General features: G+C 42.3%; 2 protein-coding genes across 3 annotated transcripts in view; one reads left to right on the forward strand and one right to left on the reverse strand.

Annotated features, from left to right (window-relative positions):
* LOC139392359 (CCN family member 4-like) lies at window positions 1-9,623 on the forward strand. The gene is made up of 5 exons (XM_071140293.1): window positions 1-222; window positions 3,378-3,666; window positions 4,131-4,385; window positions 6,082-6,275; window positions 6,441-9,623. The coding sequence occupies exons 1-5, from the start codon at window positions 175-177 to the stop codon at window positions 6,744-6,746; spliced, it is 1,092 nt and encodes a 363-aa protein (XP_070996394.1). The 5' UTR covers window positions 1-174; the 3' UTR covers window positions 6,747-9,623.
* Window positions 7,863-27,770, reverse strand: part of LOC139392358 (protein NDRG1-like) — a 24,687-nt gene continuing 4,779 nt past the window's right edge. Inside the window, exons 2-16 of one of the 2 annotated variants that reach the window (XM_071140291.1) lie at window positions 18,642-18,716; window positions 18,289-18,324; window positions 15,443-15,548; window positions 14,967-15,087; window positions 14,374-14,436; window positions 13,411-13,471; window positions 12,915-13,001; window positions 12,677-12,721; window positions 12,393-12,496; window positions 11,912-11,974; window positions 11,296-11,347; window positions 10,806-10,853; window positions 10,203-10,238; window positions 9,847-9,898; window positions 7,863-9,189 (exon numbers count right to left, since the gene is read on the reverse strand). In XM_071140291.1, the coding sequence (XP_070996392.1) occupies window positions 8,975-9,189; window positions 9,847-9,898; window positions 10,203-10,238; window positions 10,806-10,853; window positions 11,296-11,347; window positions 11,912-11,974; window positions 12,393-12,496; window positions 12,677-12,721; window positions 12,915-13,001; window positions 13,411-13,471; window positions 14,374-14,436; window positions 14,967-15,087; window positions 15,443-15,548; window positions 18,289-18,324; window positions 18,642-18,698 (1,146 nt within the window). In that variant the 5' untranslated portion in view covers window positions 18,699-18,716 and the 3' untranslated portion in view covers window positions 7,863-8,974. Of the gene's footprint in view, window positions 9,190-9,846; window positions 9,899-10,202; window positions 10,239-10,805; window positions 10,854-11,295; window positions 11,348-11,911; window positions 11,975-12,392; window positions 12,497-12,676; window positions 12,722-12,914; window positions 13,002-13,410; window positions 13,472-14,373; window positions 14,437-14,966; window positions 15,088-15,442; window positions 15,549-16,331; window positions 16,498-18,288; window positions 18,325-18,641; window positions 18,717-27,770 lie in introns of those variants that run through there. The other variant, XM_071140292.1, reaches the window with a different exon arrangement.

Consider the following 27,770-nt stretch of genomic DNA (forward strand, 5'->3'; position numbering starts at 1 on the left):
GACGTCAGCAGGCACGAGCTTTAATAACATCACCAGTCCCAGTCCCAGACAGTGGTCCTCGCGGAGGAGATGACAACTAGAAGAAGATTGCCTGGGACTTGTGGAGTGCGAAATATTTTGTTTTTAGTAAAGGAATAATTCTGGGTTCAATGAATTTACAATTCCTAACCAGTGATGAGCTGGCTGCTAAAGTGGATTCTTATAGCAGCAGGGATTCAACAGGTGAGAAAGTGCCATTATGATACGTTTTTTATCAACACTTGGTTTAAGCCTTATTTACCAAATCTATTTATTTCTGATGTGCCAGATCTGATTCATGATTTCTTTAGAATAGAATAGTATTATTGATGCTTCCGATAAAATCACCGTGTATTCATTCACAAGTTGTCCCTCCATTTTTTAGTTGTACTTTACTGCCACCATGTGGTTATGTGGAGTCATGTTTTGCATTTTACTCCAGATTCAAGGACTTCTTGGACAGTACTGTAATAGCATGGCATCAACAAATGTCAAATACTATGTTTCTAGTTTAATGTGGCCCTATCTGCCAAGTTAGGAAAGGTTTTTCATTAATTCAATACTTCACACGTTAAAACTGCTCAAACAGTCTCAAAATGTCTGGCCTCAAACTGAAGTTTTTTCACTCACACTGCATCAAATTGGGAGAGAAAAAACAACTGCTTACACAAAGAGATGAAGGTGAGAGTCTATGATGCTCTATGTTGACCAGAGTTGTGCTCATGGTCTACCCTCAACATTCAGCTTGCACTTTCTCAACCTGACAACAGACTGCATGTGTGACACAACATTGGTGATTTCACCCAGGTTTGGCAGGGGTTAGAGGTCAAATCAGTTGAACACTCCACATCTGAGGAAAGAAAGTTCCAAGTTTCTTATCTGACCTATATGGCAGTATTGTCAAGGTCACATTAGAAGTCAATCAAGATATTTGATAAACCATTTATCACTTTTTTCATTCCCAGATGCCCAAACAGCGTTTGATGTTGATGTTTTATGTCTGCTTGAGGTCACACAAAGGTCACACAAAAGGTCAAGGGGTTATAAGTCTGAACAGGTGATGGTATTCACATTAATCTCAATACCAATTTTGGCTGTCTAGATATGATGGGGGTAAGGAACAATAAAGCTTTGTATACACGTACATAAACCGCCAAGCACAAAGCTTCTCATCAACAGAAAACCCAGTTCAAATTCATGTTATGCAGTATGTATATATATGGATTTTAAGAACCTTTTTTGTACTCTCTTCATCCAATTTCCCTTCATTTTTAGATTAAAAAGCTACATGGAGACGATAAACTGTTATTGTCATGATCAGTTGTTGTCCATGTCTTTTTCATTACCTTGTGAAACACCCCCAGAAAGCCCTTTAATGATGAAAGTGACACGTTGGCTGAATCCCAAATGACATCCTATTCCGAAAGAGTGCACTATATAGGGAATAGGGTGCCATCTGGGATGTAACCATGTTCTCTGATGTTGTTGTGTAATGACTGAGCCTGATGACTGCTGACTACGCTTCAGCGGCAGATCCCCTGGGTACTGGCTCTGTGGTACACCCATGATTAAATCTCATTTATCTGCATTAAACATCCTATTCGCTCAATGGATTTACTATTTATTACTATAATTATATTAGAAATATGTGAAGGCAACTGATGGGCTGCCAAGAACAAGCTTAAGAAAACAAAAATAACATGATTACGGGGTCTTTTTCACATTTAATTAATTGCAGATTAATTGTGTCTGTATAACCCACCTGGATCAGAAGCTCTTTGGCTTTTATGATGTTAATATAAACATGTTGAGGCTGAAATGTAATTAGAGAGGTTTAATACAGAAAAGACCCTGCAGTAACCTGCATAGGAATCCCCAAGAAAAGTTGATTTAGCACTGTTGGTCGGCCCATACTGGAGGCAGCGGTTGCTGTTATGACAGCATCAACATTATTTACAATTGTTTTCATTGAGACGGTTTCCTGGACACAGATTAAGCCTAGTCCTGGACTAAAAAGGCATAATCTGTGTCTGGGAAACCAGCCCCAAAAAGTTCCCTACAAAAAATCTGTTTGTTGAATGTTCAGACATCAGAAATGAAAGTTTGGCCCTCAGACGTTAGGCATAAAAAGTAGAGTGTCTCGTTCACAAAATATGACATTTTAAAGTAGCCCATTAGGCGATCTGGCTACTCCATGTGTAATAATGGGTTATGGAACACTGTGTCCTGACTCATACGAGGAAGTCCTGCTCTTATAATGTGAGGCCAAGACTGAGAATCATTTTTGGATTTATAAATACTGAGCCAGCGGACGAGCCAGTTTCCTCTGTAGGGACTTAAACAGTCTGGATCCAAGACCAACCGCCATTTGTTTGGTTGTAAAACTCTTCCTAGTGGCTTGTTCAGACAGCACATCTGTTTTGAGTGCTTTAAAAAAAGGGGTGTTTTTCATTTGATCACACACACAAAAATTGGGTTTCTGATCTTGGCATAAATATATACAGTTTGTACAGGCAATATTCATGGGGTGAAATGTTGGACACGTTTTATTGTATTGTCACGTCAGCTGTGAAAATACTTTTATATTTTCAAAGAAACTATGAAAAATGGCCTACAGGCAGAATATTGTGTAGACAGGAAAAGAAAAAGTACTTTGACTGATCAGCGTCAGATTGATGAAATCATTTTGATTTCATATTCTTTCTTTTACCTCCCTTACCCTGTTAATCATCCTTGTTGTTGTTGTACAATCCGAACAAGAAGGCCAGCCAGACCTTTAGGCACATTCAGGACTTGCAACACTTCTCTAGCCAAATAGGGGATTTGGGTCTATTAGTTCTTAGGCCGATATAGGACATGTTGGAAATAAAAAAGATTAAGGACATGAAGCTAATTACGACTTTGATCCTTGGGGCAACAGCCTATTATTCCCCTGTAACTGTTGTGATTGTGATACAGGTGATCCATGTGCTAACAAGTACATGTGCTTCACAGGAGGTTGGTCCCACTTTAATTGGGGAGGACGGGCTTGTGGTAATGGCTGGAGTGGAATGGGAGGAACGGTATCAAATACATGGTTTCCATGTGTTTGATGCCATTCCATCTACTCCGTTCCAGACATTATTATGAGCCATCATCCCCTCAGCAGCCTCAACTGATTGCGCTTTTAAATTGTCCTAGACATGGAAACCTACACAGATAACATACTGTACATCTTTGATGCCTTAGGAATGTCTGTTCTCTACTTACGTGGTTTATTGTGTTATCAAAAGTCATAGCGTTTGACCATAGAAAACTAAAATATGTATTATGTATATCGAAGTGCATAACACTAACTCCTCCTTGTCCCTCTCATCTAGGCCTACTCCCATACCCAGAATTCCACTGCCATGCTGCCCCTAGCAGAATTCACAGACCTAGAGCCATACAACCGGACCCAGTACTGCCACTGGCCCTGTGAGTGCCCCCTGGTCCCCCATTCCTGCCCTTCAGGGGTGAGCTTGCTCATGGATGGCTGTGACTGCTGCAAGGCCTGCGCCAGGCAGGTGGGGGAGGAGTGCAACGAGGCAGACACTTGCGACTACCATAAGGGATTGTACTGCGATTACAGCTCAGACAAGCCTAGGTACGAAAAAGGAGTGTGTGCATGTAAGTGTCATTTACCACACATACTCTAAGCTACTAAAGACATGTCATGATTAAAGGAATAATCCACTCAAAAACTATATTTTGGTATTTGTTTCATTAGTTCAGTGCTGATACAGTCCCAACATATTTTTCATGTCAGCAATCTGGTTTTCAAGATATATCAAATTGTAACTTGCCACATTATCATGATGATGTGGCAAGTTACAATATGCTTCTTGCAAGTCCTATATCTTGAAAACCTGATTGCTGATATACAAAACATTTTGGGACTGTATCAGCAGTGGACTAATGAAAAAAAATACCAAAAGATAGGTTTCACAATCATATTACCCAATGTCATGACATGTTTGTTTTTGTTCAGATAACACTAAAAACATTGTCTGCTACATTACATTGTTATCATTACCTTATTCACTGTGTATCTCTCTGTGATGTAAGACTGCTGTCCTGACCTTCTTTGCCAGATATGGTTGGCGTGGGCTGCGAGCATGACGGTGTGATCTACCGGAATGGGCAGAGCTTCAAACCCAGCTGTAAATACCAGTGTCTGTGTGTGAACGGGGCTATCGGGTGCGTGTCCCTGTGTACGGACTCCCAGCCCCCCCGGGTGTGGTGCCAGAACTCAAGGAGGGTCAAGATCCCAGGACGCTGCTGTGAACAGTGGATCTGTGACGAGCCCAAGAAGGGGAGGAAGACTGCTCCAAGACATGCAGTGGAAGGTAGGACACAGATCCATCAATCAATCAAACAATTGATCAAGCAATCAATCAGTCAGTCAGTCAGTCAATCAATTAATCAGTGGTGGCTGGTGTCATTTCAAATAGGAGTACAGGCTCATTGTAATGGCTGGAATGGAATAAATGGAACCGTTTCAAACACATTGTTACCATTAGTGATGGAGAAATAGTCCATGTGTTCAATACCATTCCATTCCAGTCATTACATGGATAGAGTCTCGTGTATTGAGAATCTTGTAACACTAATAACCATGGTAATATTGAGCAATTCTTTGAGAACTGTGAAGCAAAATAGTTTTAGGACATTGCTTCATAGTACCGTCCTATAGGTTAACTCCAACCCTGTTCCCAGAGAGCTACCGTCCTATAGGTTAACTCCAACCCTGTTCCCAGAGAGCTACCGTCCTATAGGTTAGCTCAAACCCTGTTCCCAGAGAGCTACCGTCCTATAGGTTAACTCAAACCCTGTTCCCAGAGAGCTACCGTCCTATAGGTTAACTCCAACCCTGTTCCCAGAGAGCTACTGTCCTATAGGTTAACTCAAACCCTGTTCCCAGAGAACTACCGTCCTATAGGTTAACTCCAACCCTGTTCCTAGAGAGCTACCGTCTTATAGGTTAACTCAAACCCTGTTCCCAGAGAGCTACCGTCCTATAGGTTAACTTCACCTCTGTTCCCAGAGAGCTACCGTCCGGTAGGTTAACTCCAACCCTGTTCCTGGAGAGCTACCGTCCGGTAGGTTAACTCCAACCCTGTCCCTGAAGAGCTGACAGGTGTATAAAGTCGAGCACACAGCCATGCAATTTCCATAAACAAACATTGACAGTAGAATAGCCTTACTGAAGAGCTCAGTGACCTTTCCAACAAGTCAATTCGTCACATTTCTGCCCTGCTAGAGCTGCACCGGTCAACTGTAACTGCTGTTATTGTGAAGTGGAAACGTCTAGGAGCAACAATGGCTCAGCCGCTAAGTGGTAGGCCACACAAGCGCACAGAACGGGACCGCTGAGTGCTGAAGCGCGTAAAAATCATCTGTCCTTGGTTGCAACACTCACTAACTAGTTCCAAACTGCTTCTGCAAGCAGCGTCAGCGCAAAATCTTTTGTGCACAAAGCGAGGTCCATACAGAAATGGTTTGTCGAGATCGGTGTGGAAGAACTTGACAGGCCTGCGCAGAGCCCTGACCTCAACCTCATCGAACACCTTTGGGATGAATTGGAGCGCCAACTGCGAGCCAGGCCTAATTGCCCAAAATCAGTGCCAGACATCACTAATGCTCTTGTGGCTGAATGGAATCAAGTCCAACATCTAGTGGATCTAGTCCAACAACATCTAGTCCAACATCTAGTGGATGTTCCAACATCTAGTGGAATGCCTTCCCAGAAGAGTAGAGGCTGTTATAGCAGCAAAGGGAGGACCAACTCCGTATTAATGCCCATGATTTTGGAATGAGAGGTTCGACGAGCAGGTATTCGCATACTTTTGGTCATGTGGTGTATTAGGTCCAGTTTTGATGAATAATGTCTAAAAAGCACTTCTGTCACTGCCCATATTAAATTGTAGTCTCTCTTTCACTTGCTCACTCACTCACACACTTTCTCTCTCTCTCTCTCTCTCTCTCTCTCTCTCTCTCTCTCTCACTCACACACTTCCTCTCTGCCTGTCTCTGTTGACATAGCTCTTCCTGTTGAGGCGAAGGGCCAGAGCAGGAACTGTGTGATCCAGACAACCTCCTGGAGTATCTGCTCTAAGACTTGTGGTCGAGGTCTGTCTCTGCGTGTCTCTAATGCTAACGACAGGTGTGAGATGGTAAAAGAGTCCCGCCTCTGCAACATACGGCCCTGTGAGGTGGACATCACCAAGCACATCAAGGTACATGTACAGAGTATGTGTATGCATACACGTTTACCCACATATATGGGCACGGACACATATCCATGCATACATGTACGCATTGCAAAGAGGTCTAATGTTTGTTTGTTATGATATCTATATTGAAGAGTTCACATTGCAAAAAATACCTCTCTTATCTCTCAGCCAGGGAAGAATTGTATGAACATCTACAGAGAAGAGCAGCCAAAAAACTTTACCATCTCAGGCTGTGTCAGTAAGAAGTCTTACAGGCCTAAATACTGTGGGGTCTGCGTGGCCACGGACCATCGCTGCTGCATTCCCTACAAGTCCAAGACCATCGATGTGGAGTTTATGTGTCCCAACGGTGCTGTGTTCACCTGGCAAGTCATGTGGATCAACGCCTGCTTCTGTAACCTCAGCTGCAAGAACCCCAATGACATCTTTGCCGAGCTGGAGAATTACTATGGCTACCCTGAGATCGTGAACTGAGACATTTCAATAATAAGCCATGCTCTTATTATGGGCTCTATTCAATCAGATCTGCTTAGCCAACATCCGCAGAGCAGTTGTTTTGATGGTGTTAGAGGTGGAACTGCTTTAGAGCTGTCAACAAGTGGCTCCCGGTATTATACCTAAATCGGACATTGCCATCGGCTGCACGGAGGCACATGAACAGCCACAGGAATGTACACCTCCATTATGATGATAGAAATGCGTATTATTTAGTTTAATGATTTTAAATTTGAGCGTCATTATTTCTATATAGCCTACACTTTCTCCTTCTGAACTTCTAACAGGAGTGTGGCGGGTGTGGATTTGTGATAATGGTCGCATGTGTAGCTGCTCACCGATTTGAATTTCGACCTCTGAAACATCCACTATGCAGGTGTCTGCTATCGCTGGTTAATGCCTGATCTAATTGAACCTAGGCCTAAGCCTCCATCTACCCCTATTTTCACCTACTTTTCCTTTTCTCAATGTTTTTTGGTTTTTCAGACTTTCAGAAACTCTGTTATATGTGAATTTATTTTATACATAGATTGAATACCTGCCTCTAAGGCACGTTTTAGAACAACGCTCCATACAGCAGACAGTCCTCCTTTTAAAGGCAATTTCCCCAGCATTCACAGAGATGGTATTCAGTCTCTAGATCATCCATTGGATTGAATTCCAGACAAAGCATTTTTTCTTACAAGGGGATCTTTCTTTTGCTTTTTTTCCTATTGGAAAAATGTGTAAATCAATGTTTTTTGTTTGTTTTAAGCTTGTATATGGTTGCTTTCGGAAATAGTTTATTGACTTACAAGTAAACCAAGTGTGTGAAATATTTTAGTTATTTATTGAAGTACATTTTGAATACTAAATGATTGAACAAATTGTCATACTGGTATTTTTATATTCACAGTAACAAGTTCAAGTCATGAAATCTCGTTCATACTCATGTTAAGATTGATTTGATCGCGTGGCTCTGAATTGAACAATGAGTACGAGATGAAGTGAGATGCTACTATAGAATGCATGTGCTATATATATGGTTAAAGATCCTGTGGAACTGTGGTATCATTTGATCTTACAATCATTCAAAATGACGACAACACCAAAACAAAAAGTTATAGGTTTTTAATAAATACAAATTGTTATGCTATATTTAATGCTTCTCATCTACAGCATTAGGCAGTTATGCGATGTCGGCCGGTGTTCTACATAGCCGGCAAGTGTTGCTGTAGTGCACGTAAGAGTGGGAGAGGGTTTTTGAGAAGCTCTATGGCTAACTCGGATCTTCATATCACATCATGTGGATCGGCTTGACTTTCTCAAATCCATCACAACAAAGGAGCCTTAATAAGTCAGAGGGTTTCCATGGCACATTATCTTTGTTTGCCGGGATTGCATAGAAATAACCATTTACACAAGAAGAAATATCCAAAAGAACAATTGTGCCTGAAGCCATGATCTGTTAATAAAGCAACAGTATGTGATTGTTTGATTAATGAAAGGATAACCTCATGAAATGTTCTACAATAGATCCAGAAGAACGTTAACTCCAGACGAAACAGACGTCCTAAAAGAGAGGAATCATTACAGGAATGTGTTGTATGTACATGATACTTTTCAATTCCCTCCTTTCCAAAGTTTCAAAGACTAATAGCAATTTGAGAAGATAAAAAAGACTGCATATATATTTATTTTTGATCCACTTGCCTACCTATTCTTACGCCACTTCTCTCCTGTATCCCACGGCACATGAATCAGAACATTGAAAAGTTAACGATGAACAATTAGAAAGTCATTTATAGTCAGGTACACATTTGAGAAAGCTGTGTCATATGTAATAAAGAACTATAGACAAAAAAACAAAAAACTGCCTTGATGACAAACTGCTGTACTAAGTACTGGTTCTGCAGCCACAGCTTTCTCCCACATTCTCCGTTGCGCCGTGTCACTCTGCTGCGTTGCCACTAACAACTAGATATTCCACCTGACGCGGCAGATGGGAAGGGATCTGTTTATTTCAGAATACGTTTTTCCCTCTAAGGAATTTCCTTCATAATGCAGTAGTATATGCTTGCATAGCCTTACACACACAACCTCTTCGCATAACTCTTTGGCATAGAGACATTCTCTAGTTGTGTATGTGTGTTTGTAGGTGTGGTTAGTGGCAGCGCAGCAGGAACCAGGGTGCAGAGGTTAAAGGTTGAGTGTCATGTAAGGGTCATCTAGCAGGACACTTCGGTGGACTTGAGCGCAGTGCTGCTGTTTGCTGTGCCTTCCATACTGTCCGTGTGGGAGCGGCCACGCTTCTCGTTGGTGTGTGACCGGCTCCTGTTTCCCTCGTTAGTGTGAGACCGGCTCCTGTTGCCATCCATGGAGTGGATGCTGGAGCCGGATGCAGTGCGAGAGCGGACCAGTCTGGTCATGCTGGCGGCGGGCACTGAGGAAAGAGGAGACAAGGTTAAAGATCCATTCACACTGTGTTCATGGTCAACTGAATTCTGAATGTGGGCACTATATTTCATATTTATATTTCATAATCATTATAGAACAGGTTAACTGGCATCCCCATTATTTGTATTTCTACTTTGCACTGCAAATCTACCATTCCAGTGTTTTACTTGCTATATTGTATTTACTTTGCCACCATGGCCTTTTTTTGCCTTTACCTCCCTTATCTCACCTCATTTGCTCACATCGTATATAGACTTGTTTCTACTGTATTATTGACTATGTATGTTTTACTCCATGTGTAACTGTGTCGTTGTATGTGTCGAACTGCTTTGCTTTATCTTGGCCAGGTCGCAATTGTAAATGAGAACTTGTTCACAACTTGCTTACCTGGTTAAATAAAGGTGAAATACTTAACAGGAATTTTTTAAAATATTTTTAAAGTTTTTAATCTGAAGGTGCAGTTACTAATCTCACCCACCAGGTGGCAGGCAAACTCCTTACAGGTTGACGTGAACACCCACATTTATTTTGCAAACAGTAACCAGACTTTTATGTTTCTACATAGTTAATTAAATACTTGTGTTAATATAATTACTGGTCAGCGTTGGTTACACAGAGAGTGTATGTTGGAGTGTGTACTTACTGTAGCCCATTCCCTGAATGAAGTACTTGAAGGCCTCTGTCAGCTTTGCAGGCTGTTGGGTGAGCAAAGGAGAAAGTTAGCAACTTGTTTCCCTGGTATTATCCACATAATGACATAACAGACAGATTCATGTCCTATCCTACAAACTGTGATAATGAGAGGCATATGTATGACAGCTGTTGTAGCAGCAGGTGCTGACTGAGCTGGGTATTAGCTCTCCAGACCTGACGTATGTGCCTCATTGCTACTGTCACTAATGCTCTTAAGTCAAGCTTCCGTTGTATTACCCCCCTAATGATTATCCCTTTGCCACCCCACCTCACCTGCATGAGCATGTTAACAAATTAGAAACGCACCTGGTCAACCATGGGCAGGCCTCCGCAATCCGCCATCTGGAAAAAAATAAACACGTCATTCAAGAGGGCAGAGTTAAGGTATCAGGTACGCAGCGGTACGACATTAGTCACCCCCCATTACACAAAACAACCTCCCATCTAACACTTCCTCAATGTGAAACAAGTGTTTTCCATCAGCCTCTGGACAGTTAACAGTTTGGCGTCTGTAAAACGTGCCCATTTCAGAGTTTTACAGAACGCATTAGGTCACAGCCAGGGGCGTGCACATCATAGGTAGGCCAGACAGGAAGGATTGTGACCTGAGTCATGTTTATCAGGAACAAAACAGAGGTAAACAAACTCAAACAAGGAGGGCACAATCTGGACTTGGTCCAATAAGAACCTCAAATTTTCCATTGCAAAACGTTTTCCATTATGTGCCTAATGAACAGACCCTGGAGGCTGGGTACAGCAGCATAGCCTCAACCTGCGGTCTCAGGGGTTCAAGGCAGCGCTAGTAAATCAGTCACCAGGTAGTTGCTGAGCTCCTGGAAGCTCGTCAGACTGCCTAGCAAATATTATGACCTATTATTAGCAGGAGGTAGATTGTAGGGGGCCACTCACCTTGAGCAGTGTGGTCTTTGTCGGGTCCAGCTTAGTATTGCACTCTACCTGTAGATGCACAGTACAGAGTCTAATTTAGGGACTAAATATTTACCCTAGTAGAGAAATAAATAGGTAACTGGTGGAGTAATATTTTATTGCTAGAATAGGTTTTGTGGTGTATGATTTCTTTCCCTTTTTTGTCCCATGTTTAAATCCTAAAAGTTTTAACCTTTGATAATATCTTCTTACCCTGTTACAGGACAGCTACCCTCCAGTAGGTTTTCACTCCAACCCCAGTTTTAACTAACCTGATTCAGGCTAGGTGCGCTAGATTAGGGTTGGAGCGAAAACCTACAGGGCGGTAGCCCTCCTGGAACAGGGATGGAGAGCCCTGACTTAGATGAAAGGACAACACATGTTCTGAGGAACCTAGGGACTAAAGACCAGAGGTATTAATGTTAATGATTTGTTTATGGCCGTTAGGATTACAGTGTGTATTTTGACTTACCACAGCGTCAACAGCCGGAGAGCTGTCTCCTACCACCAACAAAGAAGGACACCTGAGAGCAAAAAATATTTTATTGCTATTTTAATACGCAAGCCTTATTTTATTTAATAGAAGTTTGGTAATGCTTAGGTTGTGACGACTGTACTGATATAAGTGTGATGCATGTGACATCCCGGCAACTTTGAGAAAAAACACTTTATATCGGAGTTGTCCCTGTTGACGGTCTATGCATATTCATGAGGCTAGCATAGCATCTCACTCTCCATTGAATACAGGCTATTGATGTCAACACCCATCATCGAATATTCAAGAAAGTATTCAAATAACGAGATGTATCCACCAATCCGAAGAGAGGAACAGGAAGGAGCTTAACAGCCCGCCGTTCCGCTCTTTGGTCAACGAATCCCATTGTTAGGGCGGAGACTAGCATCTTGTCATTATATCCATCTGTGGTCATAGTACTACAGAGCCAGGAGTTTTTCCCGGACCGAGTAACCAGCAGATCAGGCTATAACTAGGGCCCAGAGTTTCTAGGTCAGGGAAAACTCATGGCTCTAGCAATATGCCATGTGGGATGATTGAGGTATGCCAAAAAGTCTGAAGGTTTGGAACTCACTTCAGGGTTCTGACGGAGACTTTCCCACCAGGAATGGGCCTCTCAATCTCCAGATCCCGCCGGCTGAAAGGGAAAAAGGTGGGATATCAGTGAGGCCCAAACTGAACATACTGACATTTTACAAATATAATATTACATTTATATGTTTATCTATTATAGATATGTAATAACATATATTGAAATATTAGAAATACATAGATAAGATACAGTATATTTCTACAATGAATATACAGGCGTCCTCTGTAAAATGTGATTATGTATATTAAATATATACATATTTATGTGGGGTCAAAGGATGTTCATGGTAATCTGTGTTATTCTCCGCAGTGAGGAGTCTAGTGTATTTACATGTTGTAAGACTTGATTAAAAGGGATACTTTGGGATTTTGGCAATGAAGCCCTTTATCTACTTCCCCATAGTCGGATGAACTCATGGATGGCATTTTTATGATTATTCTCTGCAGGAGCCCAGTGTATTTACCTGTTGTAAGCTTTGACAAAGTGGTGCAGGTTGTACTGGTTCATGTCGTTCATGATGTGATGGCGGTAGGTGGCGATAAGGTCATGGTTGTTGGATATTTCCTCCTACAGAGACAGAAATAAACACCTACTCAGACTCTGTGACCTAGTGACAGTACTGCAACATGTAAGCCTGCCACGAACTGTCCTATATCCATGTGGCCCATAATTGGAATAGATTCAATGGGATTATGCTGATGTGATTTGCAGTTTCAATCGCTGTCTATTTTGGTGCCCACTGCTCACCTTTCCGAAGAGATGGCCGATGAGCATTTCGGGCAAAGCAGTGACCTGAAAAGAGATGGAAAAGATGATTTGTATATATTTTTTCATGGGTCAAATAGCAATCATATACATAGCTACTTTAATACTGTATAAACAAGCTACGTGACAATGTTGACAATCTAAAAAGGGCTTTATAAATCAATAAAGTTGATGGATTGTTGTGGATCTGTGGTTGTGTGGAGATGGTCCTGTTTAGTACCTTGTTTGCAGCCCAGTCCATCCACCCCTCAGCACAGTGGTTGATGTTAACCAGAACCAGGCCTTCCACCATTGCTGGGTAGTCCAGCTAAAAACAGAAACAAACATTTGGTCAATGACTTCGTAATGGTGAAACTATACAAACAGTGCTCATTGAAACCTCATAGGGGTCCATTTCATTCACTATACTCATTGAAACATCAACATTTCGTCAGTTAGGAGTTAAAATATTCGTATCCCTCCATCATCTGGGTTTCAGCATATTGAGACGGAGTCCCTACAGGGCCGGGTGTTTTGGTACGGAGCCAGTCTACAACATTTCCAGACTCTCAGCAGCAGGCTAAAGCAATAAACAGGACTGTACACCCAAAATGAGCACAGCATCACTGGGAACATTAATCTACTATAACTTCTAATCCCGGTTTGATTAAAACTCTTCATAATGAACCAAATTTAAGCGTAATTGAAAGGGGAAGGGAGGAGGGCGTCAAACTCACAGCGAATCTCGCCAGGATGTAGGCTCCAGCTCCGACGGCTATTCCAATGATGCTTTTCAGGCTGTGGTTAACAAACAAACAGAATATCATCAGAATTCTTTGAGCCAATGGATGAGGGTCTAAGGCATCATAGTCTTTATTCATAAAGCATCTCAAAATAGGAGTTCTCTTCATTATGATCTAGAAGGCAAAACAGCACTTCTAATCTGAGACACTATGAAAATAGATCCTGAACGGTAAGTAGCATGACTTGCTGACCACACCGCTTGTGTCGCGTGTGCAAGCGTTGCAAAACAAATTGACACATACATGTTATTCAATCATTGCACCCACACTGCTCAAGCGCGTCAGCGAGCGTCTGCGTAGCCAAGCACTAAAATAGAACTTGGTTCTACTTGTGAACCTTGACGCACTGCAAGTCCTGCCTCTCCCATCTCCTCATTGGTTTTTAGGAGCATATACCCACGTGGGTGAATGAAAGATGAAGGTCCACACCCCAGTTGGTGGTGGTAATGCACCTTAAAGTTGGTTGCCAACCACCATATAAAGTCCAAAGAAGAAGAAGCCTGAAGGAGGGGAGATTAGAAACAAACTCGGTTTACCCTTTTATGTGTGGATTAATTGTCGGATTAGAGGACCTTGTGCATTTCAGGTCAAATAACAACCCAATGATTATATCCCAGGACAAATTAGCTAGTAACAGCAAGCTAAATTGCCATAAATTTTTTATGCTTTTCAACCTGTCCCCAAACTAATATAGTTGGTTCAGAGTTCATTTTGATATTTCAAGCTACGTGTCCTGATCGCATCTGGTGTGGGTGGACAAAAGCAACATGCGCATGAGCGGTCTGGTCAGCATTTGAGCCCTATGGACTGGGGTTCAAATGTATGAGGAGAAATATATTTCATAATGAAAATATTGGATACATTTCTAAATCTTATAAAGTCCTTGTTTGGACTTACCCAAAATGCTTGAGGACCAGGGGGAGGGACTCAGACAGCTGATCCATGGAGGGGTACTCGTACCTGGAGACAAAACAACAACCGTCAGGGTTAAAGTACTTCCATTATCAACACTTTACAATGCTTCTTATCACTGCCCTCCATATCTCTATTCCATCAACAGCCTCATACTGCTTTCTCATATCCTTTCTTTACTTGGATCATCTCTCCTATTCAGATCAATGGGGATCTGGACTCAAGATGCAGACGATCATAAAAACGAAGCACCAGAGCAATCAGGTAAAAAACTATATTCACCTAACATGCAAATGATTTATCAAGAGATCTGTGTAAATGGGCCACAACAGATCTAGATGCTACAGTACAGAGGTCAAAGGGTGACAGACGAACAGGCTGGCCTACATTTGGTGCAAAGGCGGCGAGGTCTAGGGTGGTCAAGTGGTCTAAGTCACTGCCTCCAGAACTCATACCGCTGCAGCATGGGTTTGAATACGGCCCAGTGCCATTTCAACCCACTCTCCTCCTTCTTTCCTCTTTACATCTGTCCTATCCAATCAACAACATATAAGATAAGGCTAGGCGACTGGGCTCACCCAGTAGAGAAAGTGTTGGCCCCCTCGTGCTGCCCAGGGGCATCGACGTGGCACACAGCAAAGTGCTGCATGATCTCCTGCATGTCCTCATGCTGGAACATGGAGTCAAAGCACGTCTTGTCTGAAACATGGAGATCCAGTACAGGATGTTAGTGATGAGGCTGGATCTCACATGATTTGTGGATGTCAAATGTCTATCACGGTGGCCATTGTGTGCTTCTTCTCAACTTTCAAATGTATCTATTTATTTAAATGTTCATCTTTATTCAGCCAGGTAAGTCATTGAGAATCAATTATCTTTTACAAATGAAGTAAATTCACTTTTCATGATGTTGACTAGCCGTTATAGTCAACGAATAGACGTTCTTATTCTTAAACGTAACAATACCAAAGTGCATGGGGACATTAGTCTTACATTGAGGGGTGACATCAAATCCATTAGCTAGGATGGGATGAATGAAGCAAATGGGGCTTACGGTTCAGTCCAATGTCATGGAAGGTGAGGATGACGGGCCGGTCTCCTTTGGGTATCCCCTTCATGGTGCAGTGGATCCTTCCATGGGGAGTCTCTACATCGTGCTCCTAAAGATGGAATAAACCACAGTTAGCAAATAGGGGTACCACAGCACTATATTAAATATTCAAACATAACTACAACAACAAAAAATTGCCCTTCAGAATCAATGGTTTTTAACTTGGGCTGCATGTATTTTCTCCAACACAACACATTGCAAACAGAATACATCCAAACAGACTTAAAGTTCACTCTGAATAATGGGCAGCAGGTAGCCTAGTGGTTAGAGCGTTGGGCCAGTAACCAAAAGGTTTCTGGATCAAATCCCTGAGCTGACAAGGTAAAAATCTGTTAGTCTTGCCCCTGAACAAGGCAGTTAACCCACAGTTCTCCGTTAGGCCGTCATTGTAAATAAGAATTTGATCTTAACTGACTTGCCTAGTTAAATAATAAAAACATGATCAATTACCAAAATGTAAAGGCTTCATCAGAAAGTTCCATTGAAAACAAATGTATCCAACTTTCAGTGAAACAAAATGTAAAGGCTCAAGCAGTTAGCCTTTCTGCATTCAGTATCTTCAGTACATTCTGTTTCTCAAGGAGTCATCAACCAGAGCATCTGGCAATAATGTTTTAACAATGACCAACAATAGGATTCAATTCCACATGATTTCTGACTGATGCGTATTACTTCCAAAGAACTTTCAGTCCACCATGTTTTTCACAATCAGATTGTTTACTTCAATCCCACAATAGTACAGAAGAAAAGATAAAGGTAAACAAGCCCAAGGCGGCCTATAAAAGCACACCATCAACTACTCCATAAGAGACAGAGACCCAACAGTACTTACAGAGGATTCAATCTCAGCAACAACACTCTCCATGTCCGAATCCCCCTCAAGAACCATGTTTTCTAGTGGCTTTTGGTCACCTGTACTGAGTAGTAAACGGAGGTAGTGCTCTGAGCTATAGATCCAATTGAAGGTAAGCTTCTGTAAAGGTCTTTATGAGGGAACTTGTCTGAGGGTTGTGTTTTATACCCCTGGTACTTACTACTCTGCATAAGCCCTGGCCTCCCATGGTGCTTTGCAAGGTGGTCAAAACAAGATAATTCTAGCTGAAGAGATCCCTAAATTGGATCAGCACAATGTCCGAAAGTGGGACAGCATGGGATATTTAATGAGGACTAGTGCAAAGTGAAGAGTAAGCAAGCCATCAGATCAGAGGGAATACAGTATAAAAGAGCAATGAATAACTTAACCCAGTTGCCAAAATATCCTCATTTGATGACATATCAGGCAGTCAAGAAAGAGAAAAATAAAGACATTTTTTGTAATAGCACTGGCATAATCACATCTGAAGCCATTATGGTGTTTTAAGTCATTCTGTTAGGTATGTCTGTGTGGCAATGTTTCAATAGATTGAAAATTAACTCAGTATCGTTATAAGATACCGTACAAATACATTGTTTCATATCTCAATGTTATCAGTGTGGGGAGATTATCTTTAGTCTACTATTCCAAAGATAAGATAGACTATTGGCTCCTAGGTGCAATTTTGTTTGCGGCACGTTCAATTTCATAGGCCTAGACTACTGATACTGCAAGTATGAGTGGTTACCAATAAAATAATATTGCCAGTGGAATAGGGGAGGAATCCTGGCGTCATAAACCCCATACACTGACCAAAACAACTCTTACAAGGAAGGTAGTTAGGTCCAGGTTAAGACCCTGAGGATTTCTGTCCCAAATGGCAACCTATCCCCTACATAGTGCACACATTTTTACCAAATGAATTTGGGCTCTGGTCAAAAGTAGTACACTGCGTAGGGAATATGTTGCCATTCGGGACGCAATAAGAGTCAACGATGTAGTCAAATCCAGTTCAACCAAGGCTTCCCTCCAGGTTCACATAACCTATGTACATGACCTGAGGTAAACATCTGACGGCAGTGTCGTCTAGGTAACCATGGCTTATTTGGTGGCAGTTTGATATAGACACATGCTGAGCTAATCTCATTGAGCTAGCTAGAGGAGGGGGGAGAGGAGAAAGGAGGAGGAGGGATACATGTGTAACTTGTGTGCTTGAGCTTAAGGGGGAGGGGAGGCAGCCTGGGAACGGGACAGGTGGCTGAGGTGTCCCTCCTCTACCTACGTCAGTAGGGCTCTAAGACACAAAGCGATATTAAACGCTTGCCCTGGAAACCTGAGTTGACTAATCCCAGCAGGCGTGAGGGTCGGTTTGCACGAGATGGTTAGCTGCAGGCAAAATCCCTCTGCCACCTCTGAAACTTCTCAGGTCGACATGCAGTATAATCAGTTTCAGGATATTGGCATGTGGTAGGATGTTTATAAGGTACTTTGACAAGTTAAGAATGAAAGCATTGATTGTTAGGTAGTGGGTTCCCAGTGGTGCAGTCCACGGTCCTGGATGTATGTAGTTGGTATGCAGTAAGTATGCTGCTAGCTGTATGTCAAGTCAACATACACATTCATACTACAGTGTGCTCAAAATTAAATGATACTTTTCCCTCTTTAGATTACACAAAGGGCTACAGATAAAACATTAATGCAGTAGTCATCTAACATCATCTGTCAGTATCAAAGAGACCTAAATGTATGCAAAACTTCCACCAGAAACACCTAAGTACTGCAAGATGATTCATCAATAATTTTCCTTTCACATCACTAAAATATCCCAACCTAATCCATGTGGACATTAATCTGACTACTCTACACTGAAACCTGTGGATTATGTCAACATTTGTAGATTTTGATGGATATCTACATGTGCACCATAGGGACATACCTTTATCACAAGTTGCGCAACAGCTGCTCTCAACCCCTAGAAATGACAGAGACAACAGTTATAGAGAGTGAAGTTTTGCCAATAAGATATGATGAAATAGAGAATAGAAGTAATTGTCCTATGGGCTGCATTGTGTTTTAAATATGAAGAAAGGTATCCATAAAGGACCAGTATCACGATATAGTAAAAACATTTCAGACTGTTTCTGACAGCTAAACAGTCAGCATTTATCTATGGAGTTCAGTTGTCATATAACAAAGTTTAAACAACATTTTGCTCAGACAAATAAACCATTGTCTATAGTACATGCAAATCAAATGTATGATCATACAAATGATCATGAGTTTACTTACTGGCAATTCCCTGTCAACAAGCAGGGGTGCTTTTGGTAAAACTTGGATGTCATCCATGTCTTTCAGTTGAAGAAGCTGAGAGAGACAGAGACAGAGACAGAGAGAGAGAGAGAGAGAGAGAGGACTGTTAATTTAGATATATGCCGACTGCTTCAACCAGTGGTGGAGCGTTCCTCTGTGTTTGAGAGGAAGTTTCATATAACAAAACACACATACCTTCCTGATCCCTGTACATTTTGTTTTGATATCATGTTATTACGTACATTTTTTATTTCACCTTTATTTAACCAGGTAAGCAAGTTGAGAACAAGTTCTAATTTACAACTGCAACCTGGCCAAGATAAAGCAAAGCAGTTCGACACATACAACGACACAGTTACACATGGAGTAAACAAACATACAGTCAATAATACAATAGAAAAATAAGTCTATATACAATGTGAGCAAATGAGGTGAGATAAGGGAGGTAAAGGCAAAAAAAAGGCCATGGTGGCGAAGTAAATACAATATAGCAAGTTAAACACTGGAATGGTAGATTTGCAGTGGAAGAATGTGCAAAATAGAGAGAGAAATAATGGGGTGCAAAGGAGCAAAATAAATAAATAAATACAGTAGGGGAAGAGGTAGTTGTTTGGGCTAAATTATAGATGGGCTACAGGTGCAGTAATCTGTGAGCTGCTCTGACAGTTGGTGCTTAAAGCTAGTGAGGGAGATAAGTTTTTCCAGTTTCAGAGATTTTTGTAGTTCGTTCCAGTCATTGGCAGCAGAGAACTGGAAGGAGAGGCGGAATTGGTTTTGGGGGTGACCAGAGATACATACCTGCTGGAGCGCGTGCTACGGGTGGGTGCTGCTATGGTGACCAGCGAGCTGAGATAAGGGGGGACTTTACCTAGCAGGGTCTTGTAGATGACCTGGAGCCAGTGGGTTTGGCGACGAGTATGAAGCGAGGGCCAGCCAACGAGAGCGTACAGGTCGCAGTGGTGGGTAGTATATGGGGCTTTGGTGTCAAAACGGATGGCACTGTGATAGACTGCATCCAATTTATTGAGTAGGGTATTGGAGGCTATTTTGTAAATGACATCGCCGAACTTAACTTAACACTGAGAAAACAAGACTCTCGTTCAACAGTGCATTTGAGTATTTTCTGATATATTCAATATTCAACTACTTGTCTTTTCAAATAAATATCTAAAAACTTACTTCGAAATAATTGAAAAGTTATTAAAACATTTTTTTTTTAAATGTATAGTATTTGACCCCAGGTCTGGATCGTATAGGTACCATGCTTTCCTTCCCAACCTTTGTATGATACTTCTACGGATCTAAACATCTCCAAAACAACTTGAAGAAGGGAACTCCTCAAGTGTTTGACAGGTGGTTTCCAGGAGTTGTTTACCAGGAGTTGTTTACCAACCTTCCACTGCACATAGTTAGCCATGACCACCTGATTTTTACACAAAGGAATGACAGATGACTAAAATACAACATCCATGTTGCCCTCTTGTAGGGATTGATGTATGACACTGTTTTAAGACGAGAACACAGCAGTAGACCAGGCCCTAGCTACAGCTACAGTTTTCAAAGTATTTTAAACCAGAATAAACTCAAATGAGAGTCGCCGGCTATTTTGACAGAGGTAGGGAGTGGGCGAAAAATTAAATCAAGCTGCTGTCTAGAGATCATGCTGCTGTGAACCATGATGCTAATTTGGTGGGATTGTGTGGGCTCTGCTGTGCATGCAAATCAAATCAGATGGTAAACAGACAGGGCCTTTGTGTCCAGCAAGGCCAAGGCAGGACAAGCAGTCAAGGCAGGGCGGGCAGGCAGGCGAGGCTGGTAAAGGAGTCAGGCTCTTCCTCCGTGGTGGGCTTACTGGGCTTGGCCAACACACAAGAAGCTACTGACACTGCACAGCTTCCATAGCTCCCTTCACACACAAACACACTACTCTCTCTCTCGCTTTCTGCCTCACACCATATTCCTGTGTCTCACTCTCTCCGCTGTACAGCCATAACAATATCCTTTGGATCTGATCTATGTACAGGTTTGAGATGTGCCTCTCCAGGGTAATTTTTAAAAGGAAGCGATTAATTTAACACAGAGTTTTGGGTGTCTGGGCAGGCTTCCATCAGAACAGCATCCGGACTCTACGGCTACATCACAAATGGCACGCTATTCGGCCTAGAGCACTACATAGGGAACAGAGTGTAATGTGGGAGGCAGACCATAACAGAAGCCTCTGCCAAGCCTCACACTAGTGCAGAGAGGAAGAGGCGTAGCAATCAAAACATTTTTCAGAAGTGTTTTTTTAAAGACATGATGCCTTCCAAACCCTTCGTTGGAGAAACTGTTCGCCGGTTCCCACTGAAATTCCAACATTCTATTCAATCCAACCATGTGAGAGAAGTTACACAAGCCAACATAATCTGTAAATGTTGATAAAAAACTGTTTTGTATTTATAGCAGCGCAGTTAATCCTAGTGGTGTTAAAGAGGCTAGTCGTGATCTTGAAACCCATTTCTGTATTTTCAAACCTTCTGTTTTGGTTTCAAACTATGGCCAAGTAAACCAAACACCATTAAACCCAAACCAGTTTCCAGACCTGTAGATAGTCTTGGTGCTGAATAGGCAGTTTGAGACAACTAGGCCAAATGTTGTTTACAAGCTAGGATGCCCTTTTGACTCTCCTAAGCTAATCTTTTACCTGGCGGTATAAAAAAAAAATCCTCTCAGGACATCAGTAATACCTCACGAGTACAGAACATGTTCACTCTTGCTCTCCTTCTCTGCCCCCTCCCTCTCGGTGTCTAAGGAAATTATCACTCTCTTCCTTGCTACATACAGTGGCTTGCGAAAGTATTCACCCCCTTGGCATTTTTCCTATTATGTTGCCTTACAACCTGGAATGAAAATTAATTTTGGGGGGGTTTGTATCATTTGACTTACACAACATGCCTACCACATTGAAGATGCAAAATATTTTCTCTTGTGAAACAAACAAGAAATAAGACAAAAAAAGCCAACTTGAACATGCATAACTATTCACCCCCCCAAAGTCAATACTTGGCAGAGCCACCTTTTGCAGCAATTACAAGCTGCAAGTCTCTTGGGGTATGTCTCTATAAGCTTGGCACTGGGATTTTTGCCCATTCTTCAAGGCAAAACTGCTCCAACTCCTTCAAGTTGGATGGGTTCCGCTGGTGTACCACAATCTTTAAGTCATACCACAGATTCTCAATTGGATTGAGGTCTGGGCTTTGACTAGGCCATTCCAAGACATTTAAATGTTTCCCCTTAAACCACTCGAGTGTTGCTTTAGCAGTATGCTTAGGGTCATTGTCCTGCTGGAAGGTGAACCCCCATCCCCAACCCCCGTCTCAAATCTCTGGAAGACTGAAACAGGATTCCTCAAGAATTTACCTGTATTTAGTGCCATCGATCATTTCTTAAATTCTGACCAGTTTCTCAGTCCCTGCCGATGAAAAACATCCCCACAGCATGATGGTGCCACCACCATGCTTCACTGTGGGGATGGTGTTCTTGAGGTGATGCAAGGTGTTGGGTTTGTACCAGACATGGTGTTTTCCTTGATGGCCAAAAAGCTCAATTTTAGTCTCATCTGACCAGAGTACCTTCTTCCATATGTTTGGGGAGTCTCCCACATTCCTTTTGGCGAACACCAAACATGTTTGCTTATTTTTTTATTTAAGCAATGGCTTTTTTTCTGGCCACTCTTCTGTAAAGTCCAGCTCTGTGGAGTGTATGGCTTAAAGTGGTCCTATGGCCAGATACTCCAATCTCCGCTGTGGAGCTTTGCAGCTCCTTCAGGGTTATCTTTGTTGCCTTTCTGACTAATGCCTTCCTTGCATGGTCCGTGGGTTTTTGAAACAAGTTTTTTTTTCATTTCACTTCACCAATTTGGACTATTTTGTGTACGTCCATTACATGAAATCCAACTAAAGATCCATTTAAATTTCAGGTTTTAATGCAACAAAATAGGAAAAACGTCAATGGGGGTGAATATTTTTGCAAGGCACTGTATCTACAGTACCAGTCAGATGTTTAGACACACATACTCAGTCAAGGATTTTTCTTTATTTTTTAAAATGTTCTACATTGTAGAATGAAATAGTGGACATCAAAACCAGGAAATAACACATGTTGACTCATGTAGTAAGAAAAAAAAGAGTTAAACAAATTAAAATATATTTTATATTTGAGATTCTTCAAAGCAGCCACCCTTTGCCTTGATGACAGCTTTGCACACTCTTGGCATTCTCTCAACCAGATTCATGAGGTAGTCACCTGGAATGCATTTCAATTAACAGGTGTGCCTTGTTAAAAGTTAATTTGTGGAATTTCTTTCCTTCTTAATGTGTTTCAGCCAATCAGTTGTGTTGTGACAATGTAGGGGGGTATACAGAAGATAGCCCTATTTGGTAAAAGACCAAGTCCATATTATGGCAAGAACAGCTTAAATAAGCAAAGGGTGCAGTCGCAAAAACCATGAAGCGCTATGATGAAACTGGCTCTCATTAGGAGTGCCATAGGAAAGTAAGTTACCTTTTCTGCAGAGGATGTTCATTAGAGTTAACAGCCTCAGAAATTGCAACCCTAATAAATGCTTCAGAATTCAAGTAACAGACACATCTCAACATCAATTGTCCAGAGGAGACTGCTTGAAAATCAGGCTTTCGGACACCAATAAGAAGAAGAAACTTGCAAAGGGCCAAGAAACACGAGCAATGGACATTGGACCTGTGGAAATCTGTCCTTTGGTCTGATGATTTCAAATTTGAGATTTTTGGTTCCATCCACAGTGTCTTTATGAGACACAGAGTAGGTGAACGGATTATCTCCGCATGTGTGGTTCCCACCGTGAAGCATTAAGGAGGAGGTGTGATAGTTTGGGGGTGCTTTGCTGGTGACACTGTCAGTGATTTATTTAGGATTCAAGGCACACTTAACCAGCATGGCTACCACAGCATTCTGCAGTGATACGCCATCCCATCTGGTTTGTGGACTATCATTTGTTTTTCAACAGGACAATGACCGAACAAACCTCCAGGCTTTGTAAGGGCTGTTTGACGAAGAAGGAGAGTGATGGAGTGCCGCGTCAGATGACCTGGCCTCCACAATCACCCGACCTGAGATGGTTTGGACCGCAAAGGGAAGGAAAAGCAACCAACAAGTGCTCAGCATATTTGGGAAACTCCTTCAAGACGGTTGGAAAAGCATTCCAGGTGAAGCTGGTTGAGAGAATGCCAAGACTGTGCAAAGCTGTCATCAAGGCAAAGGATGGCTACTTTGAAGAATAAAAAATATATGTTGATTTGTTTAACACTTTATTGCTTAATTCATCAAGAATAACATTGGGAACCATACACGGACAAAGTGACTGGACAAAGTGACTGAGCTCATCAGGAAGTGTTTAGGCAATGTTGTTCCCACTGTGGCTATTAAAACCTACCCAAACCAAAAACAATGGATAGACTGGAGCATTTGCGCAAAACTGAAAGCGCAAACAACCGCATTTAACCATGGCAAGGTGACTGGGAATGTGGTTGAATAGAAACAGTGTAGTTATTCTCTCCGTAAGGCAATCAAAACAGTTCGCAATTCAACAGTTCAGACACGAAAAGTATGTGGCAGGGTCTACTGCCAATCACGGATTACAAAGGGAATACCAGTCAGGTCGCAGACACCGACACCGACGCCGATAGACACCGACACTTTCTCCCGGACAAGCTAAACACCTTCTGTGCCCGCTTTGAGGATAACACAGTGCCACCGACGTTGCCCGCTCCCAAGGACTGTGGGCTCACTTTCTCCGTGGCTGACGTGAATAAGACATTTAAGAGTCTTAACCCTCACAAGGCTGCCGGCCCAGACCGCATCCCTAGCCGTGTCCTCAGAGCATGTGCAGACCAGCTGGCTGGAGTGTTTACGGGCATTTAAAATCTTTCCCTATCCTAGTCTGCTGTCCACTTACTTTAAGATGTCCACCATTGTCCGTGTACACAAGACAGCTAAGGTAACTGAACTCAAAACTATCGCCCTGTAGCACTCACTTGTCATTATGAAGTACTTTGAGGCAAGTTAAGGATCATATCACCTCTACCTTACCTGATACCCTAGACCCACTTCAATTTGCTTACCGCCCCAATAGATCCACAGACAATTTTTATTTTTTATTTTATTTCACCTTTATTTAACCAGGTAGGCAAGTTGAGAACAAGTTCTCATTTACAATTGCGACCTGGCCAAGATAAAGCAAAGCAGTTCGAGAGTTACACATGGAATAAACAAACATACAGTCACTAATACAATAAAAAAATAAGTCTATATACAATGTGAGCAAATGAGGTGAGATAAGGGAGGTAAAGGCAAAAAAAGGTCACGTGGCGAAGTGAATACAATATAGCAAGTAAAACACTGGAAAGGTTGATTTGCAGTGGAAGAATGTGCAAAGTAGAGATAGAAATAATGGGGTGCAAAGGAGCAAAATAAAGAAATACAGTAGGGGAAGAGGTAGTTGTTAGGGCTAAATTATAGATGGGCTATGTACAGGTGCAGTAATCTGTGAGCTGCTCTGACAGCTGGTGCCTAAAGCTAGTGAGGGAGATAAGTGTTTCCAGTTTCAGAGATTTTTGTAGTTCGTTCCAGTCATTGGCAGCAGAGGTAGGAGAGTCGAACAAAGGAAGAATTGGTTTTGGGGGTGACCAGAGAGATATACCTGCTAGCGCACGTGCTACAGGTGGGTGCTGCTATGGTGACCAGCGAGCTGAGATAAGGGGGGACTTTACCTAGCAGGGTCTTGTAGATGACCTGGAGCCAGTGGGTTTGGCGACGAGTATGAAGCGAGGGCCAGCCAACGAGAGTGTATAGGTCGCAGTGGTGGGTAGTATATGGGGCTTTGGTGACAAAACGGATGGCACTGTGATAGACTGCATCCAATTTATTGAGTAGGGTATTGGAGGCTATTTTGTAAATGACATCGCCGAAGTCGAGGATTGGTAGGATGGTCAGTTTTACAAGGGTATGTTTGGCAGCATGACTGAAGGATGCTTTGTTGCGAAATAGGAAGCCAATTCTAGATTTAACTTTGGATTGGCTATGTTTGATGTGAGTCTGGAAGGAGAGTTTACAGTCTAACCAGACACCTAGATATTTGTAGTTGTCCACATATTCTAAGTCAGAGCCGTCCAGAGTAGTGATGTTGGACAGGCGGGCAGGTGCAGGCAGCGATCGGTTGAAGAGCATGCATTTAGTTTTACTTGTGTTTAAGAGCAATTGGAGGCCACGGAAGGAGAGTTGTATGGCATTGAAGCTCGCCTGGAGGGTTGTTAACACAGTGTCCAAAGAAGGGCCAGAAGTATACAGAATGGTGTCCTCTACGTAGAGGTGGATCAGAGACTCACAATGCAATCGCCATTGCACTGCACATTGCCCTATACAATCTGGACAAGTGGAATACCTATGTTAGAATGCTGTTCATTGACTATAGCTCAGCCTTCAACACTATAGTACCCTCCAAGTTCAAATCAAATCAAATGTTTTATTGGTAACAACTGGGTCCTGGACTTCCTGACGGGCCGCCCTCAGGCGGTGAAGGTGGGCAACAAAACATCCACTTCGCTGATCCTCAACACAGGGGCCCCACAAGGGTGCGTTCTCAGCCCCCTCCTGTACTCCCTGTTCACCCACGACTGCGTGACCACGCACGCCTCCAACTCAATCATCAAGTTTGCAAATGACACAAAAGTAGTAGGTCTGATTACCAACAATGATGAGACAGCATACAGGGAGGAGGTGAGGGCCCTCAGAGTGTGGTGTCATGAAAACAACCTCTCAATCAACGTCAACAAAACAAAGGAGCTGATCTTGGGCTTCAGGAAACAGCAGAGGGAGCATGCCCCTATCCACATCGATGGGACCACAGTGGAGAAGGTGGAAAGATTGTAAGTACCTCGGCATACACATCACTGCCAATCTGAAATGGTCCACCCACACAGACAGTGTGGTGAAGAAGGTGCAACAGCCCCTTTTCAACCTCAGGTGGCTGAAGAAATTTGGCTTGGCCCCTAAAACTTTTACAGATGCACAATTGAGAGCATCCTGTCAGGCTGTATCGCCGTCCTGGTATGGCAACTGCACCACCCGCAACCACAGGGCTCTCCAGAGGGTGGTACGGTCAGTCCAATACATCACGGGGGGCAAACTACCTGCCCTCCAGGACACCTACAGCACCCGATGTCACAGGAAGGCCAGAAAGATCATTAAGGACATCAGCCACCCAAGCCACGGCCTGTTCACCCTGCTATCATCCAGAAGGCAAGTGCATCAAAGCTGGTGCATCAAAGCTGGGACCGAGAGACTGAAAAACAGCTTCTATCTCAAGGCCTTCAGACTGGTACATAGCCATCACTAGCCGGCTTCCACCTGGTTACGCAACCCTGCACCTTAGAGGCTGCTGCCCTACATACATAGACTTAGAATCACTGGCCACTTTAATTATGGAACACTGGTCACTTTAATAATGTTTACATCCTGCTTTACTCATCTCATATGTATATACTGTATTCTATTTTACTATATTTTAGTCAATGCCACTCCGACATTGCTCGATCTAAAACTATCCATTTCTTAATTCCATTCTTTTACTTTTAGATTTGTGTATATTGTTGTAAATTGTTAGATACTAATGCACTGTTGGAGCCAGGAACATAAGCATTTCGCTACACCCGTAATAACATCTGCTAAATATGTGTTTGTGACCAATAAAATTGCATTTGATTTACTATGCGTTTGGACGGTAAGATGGAAAAGACTCAATATCGCCACCTGCCGGCCTTTGGCCTAGATAGTTACTGTGTATGTACCGATGCTCGCTTCAAAGTAACATCACATGATGAATGACATCAGAAGCAAGATCCTACGGATTACGTTGTGGTTCTGGTGCTTTCTTCGATTCCAAGTTGCTTTCAAACAACGAGTGCCTACAATGTACTTACAAAAATAAACAAAACATGCAACAATTTCAAATATTGTCCAGAGTTACAGTTCATTTAAGGAAATCAGTAAATTGAAATAAATTCATTAGGCTCGAATCTATGGATTTCACATGAC

The sequence above is a fragment of the Oncorhynchus clarkii genome, chromosome 32 (genome assembly GCF_045791955.1).
Source record: "Oncorhynchus clarkii lewisi isolate Uvic-CL-2024 chromosome 32, UVic_Ocla_1.0, whole genome shotgun sequence".
Taxonomy (NCBI): Eukaryota; Metazoa; Chordata; class Actinopteri; order Salmoniformes; family Salmonidae; genus Oncorhynchus; species Oncorhynchus clarkii.